Consider the following 20,437-nt stretch of genomic DNA (forward strand, 5'->3'; position numbering starts at 1 on the left):
GTAGCGACAGAATTAAGAACACAAAAAATCATCATCATCGTTATTTTAATCATTTTTCCTAGTCGGAACGGTGACCCATCACTTCCAAAGGACGCCTCCAGACGTCCTTGTCCTGTTATCGCAGTGACCTCAGTTCATTGTTGACCCGGTATCTCCTGGCATATCTACTTCAACTCCTTTCCCCAGTTTAATCTGCAATATTGAAAACAAAAATATCATAAATGGTGTCCCAACAAGAGCGAAGGATATAAATTTCACGACACTTTTTAATTAAAAAGTTTGTAGCCCTAAAAATATCATGTGTCATCTGTCAACCTTGTGATTAGTAAATATGAAATGCTACACGAAAGAATAACGCATTATACTCGTAAGTGTTTAAACTCATACAAATTGAGAAGGTTTCGCTGAAATAGTTCGCGAACTTCGTGGAATTTTCTTTCTTCTTTCTGAAAAAAAATGAGTTTTAAAATTTAATTCGGAAAATTTCATAAAATTCAAAGAAAAATGCGGATCGGAATCGAACGTCATGCTACTTAATTGTTTGGAATTGTTTTATGTGTATTATGTGCCAATAAGCCTCAAACAATTAGGGAGCTTAAAGTTGATGTTCACAGTGTTATTGCCACAATTGAACCACAATTATCCAACGAAATTTTCTTCAATTTCTTCAAAAGAACAAGAATTATCAAGGATATCCGTGGTGCACATTTGTATGAAATTTTATTGTTAACACAATCAATTCGAAAATATTCAATATTATAATATACATTAAAATAATATATATACGAAACCCAGACTTTCTGTATTACCGGGGAATGAGAATCCACAGATAGATCCGCCAGTGTTGCTGTCGTAAAACGATTTCTTATTTATTTTGTATCAATATCGGCCTGGATATTGACAGCGCAACCGTGTTCGGAGATTCGATAATGTTTAGTTATCAATTTGACCCCCTGAACAAAGAAAATAATATCGCCCCTTGGAAGTGTTGTAAGGGGCGTTGTTAAATTAGATAGCTAGAAACATTTCATGCATCGTTTCGATACTGCGTATTATAAAAAAATCTATTGTATGGGTCATGTAAATTGAATCAATTAATTTAATTGTAAACGTTGGGTTCAGAAAGTGTTAGTGCTCTACCACGGAGATCATAATATCAAAAATTAGACGAGTCTGAATCCAAAACATATTACACAATTATTAATTTGGTATTAATTATTTTTATTAAGGTAATTATGGTTTTAAAATTTGTTGATTTGCTTTTAGATTTAAATTTTTTTGGTTAAACATCAATTGTAATAGATGGTTATTTATACTAATAATGACTGCTATTATTATTTAAATTGAAACATTTTAAGTCACAAAGCAGTTTTCGGGAATGAGGCATTAGTCTCTAAGAGGGATTAACCGAATGGGGTAAAAGGAAAGGTATGACGGAATTTGGATCCTTTAACGATATTTTTAATTGAAGTAAAGCTTTGATAAACTTTTTTGGTTACAACCTAAAAGCTTGGGTTTTAAAAATAGAACATAAAAAATGTGAGATTATATTGTACGGATCAAAAATGAGGCTTAGGCCATCTTTCCACGGGTCGGCAAGGGATCGACAAAAAAGCTAGTGCTGCGAGGAAGCGGTATACCGAGAGAAAGAATTTTTCGATAATGCGATAACTTGTCACATTTCTCGCGCACGACTGCAAATTGCTAACGTGCAAACAACAGTTTGTGTCGATAAATTAAAAACACTTAGTCGTTGTGAACTATTGTTTGTTCACTGGCGATCTGCAGTCGTGCTTTGGAACGATGACAAGTTACCGACATTATCGATAAAACCTGTATCGATCGACCGTGCTAGATACCCTGATTCACATTTTACTATGTTGGGGCCGGGGTCGATCAGGGATCGCGGGGAAAGTACATCCCATATACAGCTAGCGGTAGGTACGTGGTTTCAGTGGATATTTATCGCCGATAACACATAACTAACTTTTAACTATCGTTTTTATCAATAACATCTCGTCTTGTTAAAAAATAGTTTTAAAATATTACTACGAATATATAAATCAGGCAAAATAATATAATAAAAATATTCCATTGGGAGTAAGGGAGTAATTTGGGAGGTGGTCAATGGGTACCGCCGCCCCGGGAACCATACTCTGGGTTACCAACACCTCTGCCACAGGTCACCTGAAGTGGTTCGCTACGTTTGGTGACTTAGCAGGGGTGCCCGGGCTCATGGAGGGTTGTGCGTTCTGGATCACACTGATGAATGGGTCGGCCTACTTACTGCGGGGCGGGCCGGGCTGGGAGAGGCCGGTTGAGGGAGATCCAGTAAACCGGTTATCGCTGTCCGGGCCGCTGGATAGTACAGGGGCCCGACCCTTGGGCTCACGACCAAGGGTGGGCTGCCCCATCAGCCAGCGAAAAAACCCTGCCGCTGATGTTGTGCCGGTTCGTGACCGGAGAGGACCCAGCATCCAGCGTTTGGGGCGCACTGGGCGACCTCCACAGCCGGACTCTCCTGCCCATTGCCTAGAACCGCAGTCAGAAGAACATACCTTACATTTGGTGTATCCAGTTGCTCCACTCTCCAACTCCCCACCCAACCTTTTTAACCTAATCCTTCCCAACCCATCCTAAATCCCACAAACAAATAAAACAAACTTAACAACTATGAACTCACAACAACAAATTAATATAAACTCAGCGACAGCGAACAGTAGGAGTCCTCAGTGTGGACCGAGGATGAAGGTGAATTTCGCTAACATTCGCGGTCTGCACACCAACCTAACTCCCATCCACCACCACCTTCTCTCACAAAATCCCCATCTCCTCTTCCTTACGGAAACACAGATTGCCGAGCCCCCAGATACCTCCTATCTGAACTGCCCAGGATATCATCTGGAAAGCCTTTTCAGGCCAAAAGGAGGTGTCTGCCTTTACAGCCGTGCTGACATCAGCTGCGCTCGTCTCGCAAATATCGAGAGCGCAAAACACGAAGTGTTATGGGTACGTGTGGATCTCACCGGTATGATGAGAATTTATGCGTGCCTATATCGCTCACCAAACCTTGCCGAATCAGACACTGTTGAGTTGTTTAAATACTTGAGTGACACTGTAGATATTCTCTTGCCCCGTTACCCATCGGCCGAGTTTGTAATCCTGGGGGACTTCAATGTTCATAATGAACAATGGCTGAAGTTCTCGGGCCCAACAAACTCTGCCGGTAGATCAGCGGAATCCTTTGCTCTTATCCATGGACTAAGCCAACTCGTAGAATCTCCGACCAGAATACCAGACATCCCATCACATCGAGCCAACCTACTCGATTTGTTTCTCACTAGTGAGCCACTCGGGTACAGAGTGGAGGTGACAGCGCCCTTAGGATCCTCTGACCACTGCCTGATTACCACCTCTGTCCCATCCTCCATGAACCGTCAACCCGACAAACATGTAAAGAGGAAGGTATGGCACTACAGGGCAGCAAAATGGGATGGCATGCGGTCTTTCTTCGGCGCCTTTCCTTGGAGTACTGTATGCTTTAGCTCCGAGGACCCATCAATTTGTGCACGCGAGGTAGGAGAAGTAATCACATCAGCAATGGATTGCTACATTCCGTTCTCCGTCAAATCCTCTGGAGCGGGCACAAAACCGTGGTTTGACCATCGCTGTGCTGAAGCTGTCAGACTCAAAAATACGGCTTTTAATGCACTCCGGAAGATTAGCTCCATGAATAACCTTTCGGAATACCGACAACGGGCAAGGGATTGTAAGAGAGTTCTAAATAGAGCTAAGAGCGATCACGACCAGAGAATTGCGAAAAAGCTGGCTGACTGCCCCACTGGTAGCCGTGCTTTCTGGTCACTCGCTAGCTCGATCGGAAGAAATTTCTGCAGAACCACTTTCCCACCTCTGACCAAGCCTGATGGTCAGCTGGCTAACTCGGCCCGCGAGAAGGCTGAATTATTAGGCAAAATTTTCGCGGAAAACTCTACTCTTCAAGATAACGGAGAGACTCCCCCTTCCATTCCGCACTGCGGTTTTCAAATGGAGGAACCGAAGATCCGGAACAGAGAGGTTCTCCGAGTCTTGAACGAGCTGAAAGTCGACAAAGCCAGTGGGCCGGACGGAATACCTGCCTTGGTCCTCAAGAGGTGCTCTGCAGAAATGACTCCAGTGCTCGCGAAATTATTTAGGCTCTCTCTCAAAGGTGGAAAGGTGCCAGATCTTTGGAAAAAGGCAATCGTCCACCCAATCCCAAAAAAGGGGGACCGCTCCGACCCTTCTAACTACCGCCCCATAGCCATCACTTCCATACTCTCGAAGGTATTAGAAAGGGTGGTTAACAACAAATTGCTCACATATCTCGAGAATAACAATATCTTAAGCGATCGGCAATATGGATTTCGTCGAAACCGATCGTGTGGCGATCTACTCGGATATGTAACGCATATTTGGGGGCGGTACATGGAACGTTTTGGTGAAACCCAAACCGTTGGGTTGGATATCTCCAAAGCCTTTGACAGAGTCTGGCACCGGGCGCTTATCGGGAAGTTACCATCGTATGGGATCCACCCAATCCTGCATAGTTGGATTGCGGACTTTCTGAGCGGAAGAACAATTCAAACCGTGGTTGACGGCTCTTCTTCCTCACCGCACCAAATCAATGCGGGGGTGCCACAAGGATCTGTGCTGTCTCCGACGCTGTTTTTATTGCACATCAACGATCTCGTTGAATGTGCACCAATTCACTGCTACGCTGATGACAGCGCCGTTCACGAGGGTTATCTTTTTGACAGGCCCCCTTCCACCTATGATGTCCAAACAGCTCGGGAAGTTTTGAAGCGAAAAATTGACCACCATCTAGAGATGGTTCGTGCCTGGGGTAAGGCCAACTTGGTCAGTTTCAACGTCTCAAAAACCCAAGCGTGTCTGATTTCGGCAAAGAGGGAGATCAATGACTGTCTGGTGCAATTTGATGGGAGCACTCTCCCCAATAAAGACTCCATTGAAATGCTTGGAGTTACTATATCAGACCAGCTCAAGTATCGGGGATCCATAGAAGCCCGAGTAAATCAGGCCTCCAAAAAGTTGGGCGTCTTGTACAGGGCTAGGAGATTCTTCAACAGTGACCAGCTGCTGACCCTGTACAAGTCTCAAGTCCGCCCAACTATTGAATTTGGGAGCCACCTTTGGGCTGGTGCCCCAAAATACTTGATAAACCTGCTTGAGTCTGTGCAAAGGAGAGCGATCCGTCTGATTGACAATCCGTTGTTAACAGACCGATTGCCTTCTCTAATGCATAGACGCAATGTAGGCATGCTGTGTCTGTTCTACAGGTATTTCAATGGAGCCTGCTCCAAGGAGCTAGCAGCATTGATTCCTGATGCACCGGTGCACGTGCGCGAAACTCGACGGACACGAACTGAACACCTGTTCACGGTTGACGTTGGCTTCATGAGAACGGGCCGTTTTTACGACTCGTTTTTATGTAAGTCGGCTCGTATGTGGAACGAGCTACCGGCATCTGTTTTTCCTCCCTCCTATAATCCGAGCCTCTTCAAGGCCCGCATTAACAAATCCCTTCCTACAGCCCCTACCTTACTCCGCCTCACAACGCCGCCCAACCGGGTGGTGACATAGTTCCCCTGTCTGTGCACTGCACAGGCAGGGACACTCTTGTGAGGTGTCACATAAAAAAAAAAAAAAAAAAAAAAAAAAAAAAAAATGAATAAGAGGAAGATGGAGGTTTTCCTGGATATTCTGATCAAACACGGCTATTTTAAGCAACGTATCAATTCAGAATGGTGTCTTCACTTCTAAGGGCGATACTGATGGTATTTTCCAATCCGAAACGTACCGCAAGTATATTATAAATGTATTGTGAAATATCACAAATTCATAAAATAAAACACACTTGCTAGTAGAGAGCCTTAACCCTCCACCACGAAGGCCATCATTACAACACTCGGTTTGTGTCGATTCCTTACCGACCCGTGGGGCGACGACCAGTATCAAGTAGATTTTCTCCAATACATTTTTTTACCCATCGCTTACGCAAGTACTGACTATTGGAAATTAATAAAAAAAAACTTTTTTCTGAAAATTGTTGACTGATTTGAAAAACTTTGAAGGGAGTATAAATAATTACTGTTAATTCGGGATACAAATTAGGATTGTTTTGTGAATTTGATAAACGTGATTGATAACTTTACATTAATTATTCATTATTTTTTGCGGCAAAATTAAAATTGTGAATTATACGGGAAAGCACGTTTTTTAGAGAAAAGTTTAAAAAAATTATTTGATTTAAAAAAGGAGTAGCGGGAATGATGGATGAAGAACCTGTTTCATGATTGTAACAACATCACTTAGTAATAATACTTTTTACATTGAATTAGGTGAAAATTGAAAAGACATATAAAATTAGCAGGTAATTGACAATTATTTGGTTGGGATGGGGTTCGGGTGGTTACTCGACTAACGAGTGACTGGTGATAAGTGAAAGAATAGCAATTAAAAACAACCACAATTGTCTCCGCAGACCCAATTGTCCACGTCCACGTCCACGTCCACGTCCACGTCCACGTCCACGTCCACGTCCACGTCCACGTCCACGTCCACGTCCACGTCCACGTCCACGTCCACGTCCACGTCCACGTCCACGTCCACGTCCACGACAGTGGGTGTGTTCAATTCCTCTTTAAAAAACCTTAATTGCATAATTATTATTATTTACATTATTATTCATGAGTTAGAACGAGAAGATTGTACGGTAAATGGATTAATAATGTATCATACAATGATATCAAAGAATAGGACATATTGTTTTTAATTATGTGCATAACTATGACTGAGATAGTATAAATGCATTATCCCTATGATGTACTCGTATATTGAAAAAGTAATACAAATAATTTCGCCATCCCAAAATCACCTGACACCGCTCAACAATTATTATAATTTGAGCTATGAACTTATTAACCATCACGATAAGCCTGCATTATTTCCATATTTGTGCATATTTCACGTTTTCCGTAGATACAAACAGAGTATGAGTAATGATTCATATGCAAACATCACAGCAATAATAATAATGACGTCCCATTGTTAATGAAAGCGTAAAATATTGCATACAGCTATGTCTAGTAATTTGTAACACTAACGGTACGGCGCAAGCCAAGCGGACAGCTTATTAAAAATGATACATGAATATGGCGACTGTAGGATAATAATGGGGGGTATTTATAGCATGCAAAATGTTTCATTAAAATACTAAACACTAAAAGGATATGTGAAGCCACTCTAGGGGATGTGTTACATTGGTCGTTTGGTGTTGTCACCTCAATCACGAGTATAACAATCAGTCATCGAAAGTTTACTTTGGTTTTCGATAGTGAATAAATGCAAATCTTGGAATCGGAAACTAACCAATTTGCCGATATCTGATCGATCTGAAACTTGGCGAAAAGACTCGTTGTCGATGTCAATGCAATTTGTCAATTTTTGGTGTTGCGTTTTGAATCACATAAATAAACGCGGACATATACGCATTAAATATACGAAATAAATATTGGTAGAGTAGTTGACAGTTCTTGGAGAGACAAGTACAATCGTCAGTTAAACAATTTATTATTTTATTTATTTTTAAAGTCATTTTAGGGGAAAAACGTTGTTTTTTACGGGTCGATCTTTTAATCTGCTACCTTCAAGACAAGAGTGGTGCGTTCCTAGATTTTTAAATTAACTTTTCATACCGATGGGCAATTAGAACATTATTTTATCTCTTTCTTATTTGATTTAAGTTTTATCTGTGTTATATAAAGTCTTTTCACTTCTATGTTTGACAGTGTTAGTAATTTAGATATAATTGACTGATAAAATAACAATATTTTTACCTTTTCCATTTCCAATGCATCAATATTGTATTTAAAAAAAAATATCAACAAAGCGTTTTATACAACACCATATCGCTCGCCATACAATACCCATACAGACCTGTCACACCTGACAGATGGTGTGTTATAGGTGTGGGCGTGGTTACGATGATACGCCGTGATCTGCTAGCCAGCTGATATTTTAAAATGATGCGGCTTCCTCTCCTGCCATAAGCAGATCAATTTATGGAGCGCCGTGATCACGCGGCTGTCATCTGTTAAAGTGACAGATCCCATACAAATATATGATATTCCACGGCAGTTCCCCGATCGATCTGAGCAAGATTATAGCGTAGTGTGAAACCTCAACATTAAATCTGCATAAGCCACTCCCAATAAGCGTAATGTATATAATCCTTAAATCAGGATGCCGTCGTCCTACTAGAGCAATCATTTATTTTTAAGGAACAGTAAAAATTCAAGTGAATTTATTCAAATCAATAATTTTTGAAATTTATGGTTTGAAATATAAGCATTTTGAGGTTTAAATATCATTTTTGGTAGATTACAAAAAAAAATTAACCTCTGGTCTGCAATATCTGCACCACACAATAAAATGTATTCGCCTTCTGTGTTGATATTTACCTCCTCTTGCTTACTGACTGAAAAAAATCTGAGCCTCTTTTGCATCATCATGTTAGCTTTCGCAAAGATATTGTAATCCCGTTCACAGCACAATAAGTACTTAAAATCTTTTCCCATGAAAATTTATAGCAGTTTAATTCTAAAATTTTTATTTTAAATATTTTTTTTATATTTACTTCACGCAGGAGGTTCTGTAAGAAATAAATTCCTCATGGTACATGTTATCTGTAGGGATGCTGTGTGGAGGGTCTATTGGAGGACATGAAAGATTGAACCTGGGTTTTGAAGAGGGAGGAGACATAGAGGCTCCCAAATCATTCCATGGCTGACCTGTACAACTCAAAAACGAGTCGTAAATCATACGATATCCACAGGAGTGATTTTTTTTGCATATTTATTAATTTTGCAAAAACGTTTTGAGAGATCGCTTGTCATAATGTGCTTTATTTAGAGAATCTAAAAATATAAGATAAGTGGCGAAATCTAGGTAGATTCATTGGTTTTAAACCAAAGTAAGTTGTTTTATATGTTACATATTCATATTTGAAAGCACCACTTGTAGGATCCGATAGGTGGGTCAAATCCCAGCACTGCGAACAATGGGAGAAGACACCTGGAATGAGACAATCCAAAGTACTCATAAAAGGACCAGACAGTAGACGAACCAAGAAACTACTCGATATGGACAGAAACTCACTGAGGGAACTGGTAGGACTAATAACGGGACACTGCCATCTCAGGAGACACATGCAGTTATTGGGAGTGGAAAACGCCAATAGATGCAGGAAATGTGAAGAAGATGAAGAGACTCCAATACTTATGGTGCCAAAGTCCTGCCCTGGTGGGAACTAGGCTCAAATACCTGGGAGACATACAGTAGAACCAGAAGACATAGCCACATACCCAATAACAATCCTGTTGAACTTTATAAAAGGGATTGGGTTGTTGTTACAGGATTGAGGTAAAATGGGAGATAGCACAACGGGCCTATGGCCTAAGTTGTAGCAGTTCACTTTTGCCCAGCTACCGTCTGAAGACAAAATTAAACAAACTTTAACAAACTCCATCCAAGACCGCCTTCGTCTATGGGACTCGTGCTCTATGGGCCTTTTCAGAAGGAAGCAGAAGACTTAATTTTTCGAAAGCTAGTACCAATCGGACAGTCTTGCGAAGAGGTCGCGCAAGCTGATATGATACGAGCAACTGCTCCAGTCGACATTTTTCACGGGAGACGCTGTTGGCAGACGTAGCTAGATATATTTAATCGCTGGTCATCATGTCAATCTCTCACTTATTTACAATTCTTTCCTAAGAGTTGTATGGCGCTCATTACGGCGAATCAGGTCAGATATTTTATGTTATACGCAATGTCACACTTTTAACTATTATTGATACTTAAAAATTCCTTCCGTGCGATAATTTGTTCGAATTGTCGCTCACCCCTTGAAGTCATGCTAATCTTGTTATTTTTGAGTCTCTACCTCTATTTGTTATTTGAATAAATATAATATGAATCAACGTACCTATTTTATTCAATAACAAAGCTATCCTCATTGTCTTTTACTAATCATGTTACAATGGTTCTAGAGTGGTTGAATTTGTACGTGAGATTATTGCATTACACTGGCGACCAATGGTGTCTAAATTATTATTAGCCCATGTTCAACGGTTACAAAGTGCTCACGGGAACTACGAGTAAACCGTCTCCGCTCTTTTAAAAAAATATATATATTTTAAAGAATGGTATTAATTAAATATTATGGTAAATGTATATATATGTCACCAATCGCTCAAGTGGATAAGGTATATCGTAAGATACGGGATCAATGAAGCTAGTCTCTCAGAGCATCTTCTATCAAAATTCTAACAGCATTCTCACCTGAAGTCTGAGCTTCAAAAACTGCAATCGAATCTATGGAATGGAAGGTCATTTTCTCCACAGAGTCAAAGTTTTTGAGGTATTTAGGCATCTAGACGTCCAAATTCTATTATGTCCACACGAATGTAAAGTCCTGTAGTGGCCTTCTTTGGTTGTATAATTTCATCGTTCTGGTTCATCCACAGTTGTATATTCCCATCATCTGCAACATTGCAGACATTTGGTGGATTAACAGTAATCCTCCACGCGCCGTTCATTATATTATGTAATACCATTTTCAGAAGAGCGCTTGTTTTACAATTATTTTTAAATAATTTCGGCAAAATAATGCGCTATAATGAGTTTGGATGGATGCAAGTTATAAGCTTTATTGTTTTAGTGCAAAAGCTATTACGCTGAAACGATTAGAGTTTGCACTAAAAGCTGTTTTCGGAAATGAATTCATATTTTTAAGTGTTTTCTGTTAGAAACTGCATCGGACGTTAATATGACCACAACAATAACTTTACGAAACTCAAAACTCCCGTAGCTGGTGATGAAATTCACTTTACGAGTTAAAATAATTAATGCTTTGACCTAATAAATTTAAAACCGAAAAGCTGTCTAAATTTTCTGACGTCACAGATCATTTTTCGATAGTTGCGTAGTGATAGTGCGACAAAGAAAAAGCGTTTTACTCTGCTTAAAAACATACTGAAAAAAGTATATATTTTTTTACAGATTTAATATAAATTGAATGATATCTACGCCAACGATATAAAATACATAGTATTCATTTAACCTTTTAAAATGGCATCATGTGGGTTTTATATATTTTGAATTTTATTAATAAAAAAATAATAATTTGGATTATTCGTGTCTGCGAGTTAATGAACTGAAATCAAATGTCAAACGAGTATATACGTAGGAACAGGCAATATACTTTAAATATAACACGTTGGAATATGTTTTTGCACACCGATAGTATCAAAAGTAAAATAGTTAAATCTAACTAGATCCCATCTTACCCCGCAAACACTGAGTGCGTAGCGACGTTTTTCAATTCGGTTGAACTTTAGACTAGCGATTCAATTCGACAAAGTTCTTTTTATATTTTTAAAGTTCGGGTATATCAAAATATTTAATAAAATTATTATTATTTGATTTATCCAGTTCATCACTACACATGAAAGGATCTCTTTAAAATGATTTACCTTGGTTTTACTACAGGTTTTTACAATAAGAGGTGTTATTTTGAATAGCCCGCTATTTCGGTAGATGTTAATTTTAAAGCTGTTATTTTTTGACATTTGACAAGTAGAAACTACGTCATTAATAAAAATGGAACGATACATGCTTCATCAACGCATTGAAATTATTAAAAATTCACTTGAGTGAATCAAATGCAAATCATCTTGAGTGATGATGCCCATTTCCACCTCGGTGGATTCGTCAACAAGAAAAATTGTCGCATCTGGGGCTGGGAAAACCAAGAGTTATTGTTAAAAAGCCTCTATATCCTGAACATGTGACTGTTTGGTGCGATTTATGGTCCGGCGGAGTCATTGGACCTAACTTTTTCCAAAAGGAGGCTGGAGCAACAGTTACGGTGAATGGATTGCACTATCGAGAGATTTTGTTTATTTATTTTGTAAAAAACAAACATTTATATGGCCGAAATTGGATGGTATTGATATGGACAACGTTTACTTTTAACAAGACGGCGCTACGTTCCACACAAGCAACGAAACCATTGTTCTTTTACGATTGAAAATAAAAATTACACCTCTTATTGGAAAACCCTGTTTAATCTTAGATAACAATGTAAAATACAAATCCGTTTTGCAAATCTTCTTTGAAAAAGAAAATTACATGGCAAATATTTTTTTTATTTATTATTTTATTTGAATACGTAAAAAAATAACCCCAGATCTGTCTCTTTGGTTTAGTAGTCAACCACTTAATAGATATACCATAGAAGTGTGTTTAGGCGTGTCCGTGTGTTTGATAATAAGCTCTCTTTATTCTCATGGTGAGTTTAATTAAGCATGACCAAATACCTGCTGAAATTCCGTCTTGAGCAGAAGTAAGCTCCCTTTCGTCTCATGGTGAGTTTAATCAAGCATGACCAAGTACTTTCCAAAATAAATTCAGCAATCATATCCATCAAATTGTGAACAAAGGTATGAAAATACTAGGCTTCGTACTAAGAACAACTAAAAACTTTAATTCTTTACAAGCGATTAAACTATTTTACGTATCTCTAGTAAGAAGTCTAATTGAATATAACTCAGTAGTTTGGTCTCCATCTTACAAAATTCACATTAACAACATTGAGCGAATACAAAAAAAATTTCTACGTTTTATAAATTTTAAATTAAATATCCCTGTCAAAGACTTAAATACAATTTCTTATAAAATACTCTAAAAATACATACACTAGAAGATAGACGTAAAATAAACGATTTAACGTTTTTATTCAAAATACTTAACTATAAATTCGACTGTTGTGAACTCCTGCAACTTATAAACATACATACACCCACAGTAACAACACGACAAAATACAATATTCTACAACAGCACACATAAGCGTAACTACATTGCCCACTCTCCGATACAACGACTTCACACCATGGGAAATCATTACTTGGGTGATGTTGACATATTCAATACCAACTTGGCAAGTTTTGTGGATCATTTAAAACATTTATTTCAACAATACTCCTAAAAACATCATGTAAACCTACAAATAGCTGTAATTTTCTGTTTTTGTTTCTTGTGTTTGTATGACTTGTTTCATAGCTTTTATCAAATGTAATTTTATTCTTATTTTTTATGTTTCAAAGTAACTGTCAAATTAAAATTATACTACCAACCATGTAAAAGCCCTCTGGGCGTTAAATAAATAAATAAATTAAATACCTTCTTGAGCAGAAGTAAACTCCTTTTATTCTCATGGTGAGTTTAATCAAGCATGACCAAGTACTTTCCAAAATACCTTCTTGAGCAGAAGTAAACTCCTTTTATTGTCATGGTGAGTTTAATCAAGCATGACCAAGTACTTTCCAAAATACCTTCTTGAGCAGAAGTAAACTCCTTTTATTCTCATGGTGAGTTTAATCAATCATGACCAAGTACTTAAAAATACCTTCTTGAGCAGAAGTAAACTCCTTTTATTCTCATGGTGAGTTTACTGAAGCATGACCAAGTACTTTCCGAAATACCTTCTTGAGCAGAAGTTAACTCCTTTTATTCTCATGGTGAGTTTACTCAAGCATGACCAAGTACTTTCCAAAATACCTTCTTGAGCAGAAGTAAACTTCTTTTATTCTTATGATGAGTTTAATCAAGCATGACCAAGTACTTTCCAAAATACCTTCTTGAGTAGAAGTAAACTTCTTTTATTCTCACGGTGAGTTTAATCAAGCATGACCAAGTGCTTTCCAAAATACCTTCTTGAGCAGAAGAACTCCTTTTATTCTCATGGTGAGATTAATCAAGCATGACCAAGTACTTTCCAAAATACTTTCTTCAGTAGAAGTAAACTCCTTTTATTCTCATGGTGAGTTTACTCAAGCATGACCAAGTGCTTTCCAAAATACCTTCTTGTGCAGAAGAACTCCTTTTATTCTCATGGTGAGATTAATCAAGCATGACCAAGTACTTTCCAAAATACTTTCTTCAGTAGAAGGAAACTCCTTTTATTCTCATGGTGAGTTTACTCAAGCATGACCAAGTACTTTCCAAAATACCTTCTTGAGCAGAAGTAAACTTCTTTTATTCTCATGGTGAGTTTAATCAAGCATGACCAAGTGCTTTCCAAAATACCTTCTTGAGCAGAAGAACTCCTTTTATTCTCATGGTGAGATTAATCAAGCATGACCAAGTACTTTCCAAAATACTTTCTTCAGTAGAAGTAAACTCCTTTTATTCTCATGGTGAGTTTACTGAAGCATGACCAAGTACTTTCCGAAATACCTTCTTGAGCAGAAGTTAACTCCTTTTATTCTCATGGTGAGTTTAATCAAGCATGACCAAGTACTTTCCAAAATACTTTCTTCAGCAGAAGTAAACTCCTTTTATTCTCATGGTGAGTTTACCCAAGCATGACCAAGTGCTTTCCAAAATACCTTCTTGAGCAGAAGAACTCCTTTTATTCTCATGGTGAGATTAATCAAGCATGACCAAGTACTTTCCAAAATACTTTATTCAGTAGAAGGAAACTCCTTTTATTCTCATGGTGAGTTTACTCAAGCATGACCAAGTACTTTCCAAAATACCTTCTTGAGCAGAAGTAAACTTCTTTTATTCTCATGGTGAGTTTAATCAAGCATGACCAAGTACTTTCCAAAATACCTTCTTGAGCAGAAGTAAACTCCTTTTATTCTCATGGTGAGTTTAATCAAGCATGACCAAGTGCTTTCCGAAATAAATTCTTGAGCAGAAGAACTCCTTTTATTCTCATGATGAGTTTAATCAAGCATGACCAAGTACTTTCCAAAATACCTTCTTGAGTAGAAGTAAACTCCTTTATTCTCACGGTGAGTTTAATCAAGCATGACCAAGTACTTCCAAAAATACAAAAATACAAATATTTCATTTTAGGTAAGGTTGGGTTATTATAGGTTATTACAGGTTAGATTAGGTTATGTTGGATTATTATATGTTAGATTAGGATAGGTTAGGTTGGATTATTATATGTTAGATTAGGTTAGGTTAGGTTGGATTATTATAGGTTAGAATAGGATAGGTTAGGTTAGGTTAGGTTGGATTATTATATGTTAGATTAGGATAGGTTAGGTTAGGTTGGATTATTATATGTTAGATTAGGATAGGTTAGGTTGGATTATTATATGTTAGATTAGGTTAGGTTAGGTTGGATTATTATCGGTTAGAATAGGATAGGTTAGGTTAGGTTAGGTTGGATTATTATATGTTAGATTAGGATAGGTTAGGTTAGGTTGGATTATTATATGTTAGATTAGGATAGGTTAGGTTAGGTTAGGTTGGATTAATATATATGTTAGATTAGGATAGGTTAGGTTAGGTTGGGTTATTATAGGATAGTTTAGGTTGGATTATTATAGGATAGGTTAGGTTAGGTTAGGTTGGATTAGGTAGAATTAAATCACAAACCAGTCTATACAAACCTAGCGTAGCCCACAAACTACTTGAAAACTGGGATATAACTCTAAAGGGGACTCGAGCAGGCGTTATTAAAGGGGCAATTTTTTGTTACAGAAAATAACATGGAAAATAGGTATTAGAATTAAATCACACACCAGTCTATACAAACCTAGCGTAGCCCACAAACTACTTGAAAACTGGGATATAACTCTAAAGGGGACGCGAGCAGGCGTTATTAAAGGTTCCCTAACATTTATAGTAACTTTTAGTAATAATATAAAAATATAACTAAATTCAAGTATTAATTCAAAGTAATCATTCCATATTTACCGCGAAGCGGAATTCGTAACCTTTACCAAAAAACCTTTCCTTAATACGTTAATTTTAATAAATAATTTTTTATTTACAATATTTTTTGTATAAATAAATTAACACATCATTTAAAAAAAATGTTTTTCATTGTCTATGATATAAAAAACCGTTTTGCCATATAAATTTTAAAAACTATCCTATTGTGTTTTTTAATTGTTATGTTGGCAGTGCCCTACACTACGTATAACAAACGCAAAGTATGCGAGAACTAGGTATGTCAAAATAGTGTCTCGTGCGGAATATTTTCTCAAACGGTAGTCGTAGGTAAATATTTACCGCTGAAAGTAGTGGGGGAGGAAAAGAGATGGGAAATAGGAAGGTGGGATGTGATATTCAGATCCCGAGAGTATCTTCCACTCTCGAACGTGCCGAAAATATACTATGTATTATTTGAAATGAGTAATATGTGTTGTAACACAAATTATTCTAAGAAAATTTAAAAAAAAATTAAACCGTGACCTCCCCCTTACTAGTTTGGAGCCTTACCCCTTGACCACAGAGGCAGTTAAAACAAATTACAATAATAATAATTCCATCATAAAAATCACCCACTTTTCAGGAACGTAGAACACTGGAACCCACAACCTCAAAACTTTACTCCAAAGCATTCATAATCCCGAGCAACTCCGGGTGCAGTCAGCTTAATAATAAATTTCAATTAATAAAACTTTTTAAAGTGCGTGGGTTCGTTACGTAATAAGTCAAAACCAAACTGCTTTGATAATGTTCAATGAAAAATCAATTCATAAATGTTTTCTCGTTCTTTTTCTCAGGTTCCCCTTAGTTATTAAATAAATTCATGATTATAGTAACGTATTTTCCAAGAATTATCGGAATGAATAAATAATCCTTTTAATCGTAAAATAAACAGTGTAAGCACAGAATAAATGTTTGAAATATGAGCCGAAACTCAAACACTGCAAATGTTGTTAATTCATAGGGATTACTTAAATGTTTTGGATTCAGAAGCAAGACAATATTTTCAAATCTAATGAAGTTAAATGATTGCCGATGTCATATTGTTAAAATAATTTGTATCTTTACATGGGTGTGTATATCCGCAGGAGAATGGTGGAATTCAGACAAGCACAAAAGTATCTAACTATAATGGGGAAGTTCATGTGATTCCATTGTAAAACCATTCAAAAGAGTCCCACAGACTATGTTTTAAATTCCCTGAATTAAATGTCTCTGAAACAATTATATTCAAAAGATATTTTAATTGACACATTCAAAAATAAGGATAACTTTGCACACACAAAATTGAGTCGATTCACAAGATTCTCATTTTCAACAGACTTTTCGGCACAGAAATTTGCAATATTTAATATCCTCCTTCTTTCAATAAAAAAAAACTATTAAAAAAATAACCGACTTCAAAAGAAGTATTACGATATGGATTATAGACACAGTAAGGAAGAATGTAGATAAAATGTTGCAACCTAACAAAGATAAACGTTATGTTTTTCTTCTGTATGTTTTTCGTGTATAATGTTATGTTTTTCGTCTATTATTTCACTTTATAATTAACCTCTTGTTATATTTTGGCACGCCTACAAACTTACTTTAAAAAAAAACAAGTTATAAAAACTTGATCAAATAGAAAATTCACACAAATAAACCATGTATAATGTAACCTAAGAACGTAGTATCCCAGTAAGGTCACATCCTTTTCAACAGTTATAAAAAATTATAAAACAAATAAAAAAATAAAAGTAAAAAAAAAACAAACAATAGAAGTCTCACATCGCATGCGGATCAATTTACTGAACAGTAATATATATGTTTTTGTAACCTTTCAAGTTGACACAACTGTTTGGGAAGCGAGTTAACATTATTAAAATTGGGAACTTACTAACCCCTGGTCCTTTAGATCACGTTTGTTAGAGCACAAGTGTAAACTTTGCAGACTCGATATGAATACACTCCGAGGGTCACTCTAAAGTGGATACTGCAGGGCTTGTCTTAGTAGAGCACATATAAACCATATTGGTTTTCTTGGCAGACTCGATATTAATATACTTCGAGGGTCATTCAAAACGTGGACACTACATTACTTGCGTTAATAGAGTGGCAATGATAAATTGTCACTGAGATTGGTACTCCACAGTTTTTAGATTATTGTTGTTAGAACAGGATAGGTAATTGAGTAAGCGACTGAGGTGAGGGAATGGACCGGTCGGTGGCTGAGTTGACATCGCGTTTGGGTTCCACCCAGGCGAAGTGTGTTCAATTCCTCGGCTGGCTAAGTTCTCCATTACAACACAAGCAACATTTTGCTTACTGTGGCGGTAGTAGGAGATTTTCAAATATTGTCATGTTATTCGTAACCCGGGAATTTTTGTCTTTCTTTTAAAAAGAGAAAGAAAAGAAAAATGTAGGATTATGCGTCAGCAATAATAAAATATTTTTATGAAAAATATTTTAATTTTCCATTTCAAAATCGGAACTGAAGTGTCAACAATTCAAATAATTTCACAATTTTTCACGGGTCTGAGCTAGTATTTACTATTTTTGCTAGTAATTTAATGTTTAAGTACACATCTTCTTCAGATATTTCCTCATTGTAATATAAAAAATACGTCATGAGAATTTAAACGCGCTTCTTGTTTACTTTCTCTAACAATTTAACTGATAAACTCGAATTATTACATATTAACGGAAATGGGTTTAAAATTAAAAAGAAATCATACGAATCCACTGAAAATTATTTTAAGCCCTTTGCGCAGAAATTATAGATTCATTGATATAATATATACTCATGTGTTTAATATTGAAACTGTTTTGTGATTATTCCACAATCTATTGTCCTGTTCAAATTGTCATTTCCATTGTTCCTCTCCTTCCTAAAAGTCTTACCTGAGAAAAACGGAAGAAAGAAAACCGATGCTGACGCCAGAGATATTAATTTGTTAATAACGTATTATTATTTATTGGATAATTTGTATAGCGCCGCTTTTGTGAGATATCATATCAGGGGCGCTTTACAGTTGATGCAGGTATTACAGAAAATATAAATATTACAAAAATAGAGTGAAGTTAAGTTAAATAAAATGAAGTATAGGAACAGGTAACACGAAGATAGAAGATGGAGACTCTGCAGCAAGAATCCTAGGTGGTGAAGAAACTGCTGCAGCGAAAGAGTCCACCGCGTCCACCAACAGTGCCAGCACGAGGTTCGTCATCCGTCCAGGTATGTTTCTGCTGCTACTAAAGCGCTGACACACTATCCTCTCACAGATACCAGACCTTGGGAGCACCGCTGTGACGTTCTACGAAGATAGAAGATGGAAACTCTGCAGCAAGAATCCTAGGTGCTGAAGGAACTGGACCAGCTGCTGCAGCAAGAGAGTCCACCGCGTCCAACAAGCGCTGACTCCTTACATAGATAAGAGACCCTGGCAGCACCGCTGTGACGTTCGGCAAGTCCATCATTTATCTCCATGTAATCCTATTCCTGGTAATTGTGGAAGTGGTGCATTCTGTCCGCAATAAAAAAGCGACGGTCAGGATACCCTGAGCTTTATAAAAAAATTGCCATGATCCAAACTTGCACAAGTTTCCGAGAATAGGGTTGATACAAGTGATTGGATGGTTTCTTGGCTGGCTGACAAATGACGACAGGTAGAAATTTAGAGTAAATTTTTTTTTGATAAATTAAAAACAAATTGTTCCGTAACGCCAATTGCTTTTGACAGGCCGTGTACTAACCAATCGTATCGTCAGAATTTGAACTGTATAGTTTAAATTTCGCACATGTCAGCTGGATCCACGGAGGCCGTGGGCCGAGCAGTCGCACAAAAACCGTTCGTCCCGTCATAACAACATTGCCGGTTCCTTATCGAAATAATTATCTTACGTATTTTTTATCGCAATTTAATCTAAAATAACGAGTGCTACCAACCACGCTAAACGTTCCAGTGCTGACAGATGATGCTCACTATGCAGATTTCACCATCTCCTCCCGGTAAGTTGATTGTGAATTAACGTTATGCATTGTGTTCTCGCATCGCCTGTCACAAGCTATATAATTAATTTATACTTTATCTGTGTGGAATAGCCCTGTAAAGGGCGGCTATTCCAACCCCTGTTCGTTTTTCGAACATTTTTGGTGCCGAAACTAGGGAACTTTAAGATTATAATCTATCTATGCCAAAACGGATAGTGCTGTGGAATGTTTCTTAAATATTGAATAATAATCAATTCGAACAGTAATTAGGTAGGTACCTAGCGCTTGAGTATTTACGACCTACCGCGCATATAATTATAATAGATTAAATTATTATCATTTATTTTGTTTCGTTTTTGGGTACGTTTCCAATCGTGTTTATTCAACATGGCCCCAGCCATTCAAATATTGCGCCGGAAACGGACATTAGCGAATAATAGGTTAGTCAAGACACATGAAATAGCAAAAAGCGCTTTGCACGATGCAACTAAGTGCAACTTACTGTTAGCGCATTATACTACTCTGGAAAAGATAGTTCTTGAATTTGAAACGTCTCACGCGGAAATATTAGCTTTAGATGACACAAACGAAATTGATGAAGATAAAA

General features: G+C 37.3%; 1 protein-coding gene across 1 annotated transcript in view; it reads left to right on the forward strand.

Moving 5' to 3' along the window:
• Window positions 1–12,428: 12,428 nt before the first annotated feature.
• Window positions 12,429–20,437, forward strand: part of LOC149412005 (putative gustatory receptor 28b) — a 101,768-nt gene continuing 93,759 nt past the window's right edge. Inside the window, exon 1 of the mRNA XM_089646288.1 lies at window positions 12,429–12,466. Coding sequence (XP_089502414.1) covers window positions 12,429–12,466 — 38 coding nt within the window. The remainder of the gene's footprint in view (window positions 12,467–20,437) is intronic.

The sequence above is a fragment of the Hesperophylax consimilis genome, chromosome 24 (assembly GCF_061612785.1).
Source record: "Hesperophylax consimilis isolate HC1 chromosome 24, BYU_Hcon_1.0, whole genome shotgun sequence".
Classification (NCBI taxonomy): domain Eukaryota; kingdom Metazoa; phylum Arthropoda; class Insecta; order Trichoptera; family Limnephilidae; genus Hesperophylax; species Hesperophylax consimilis.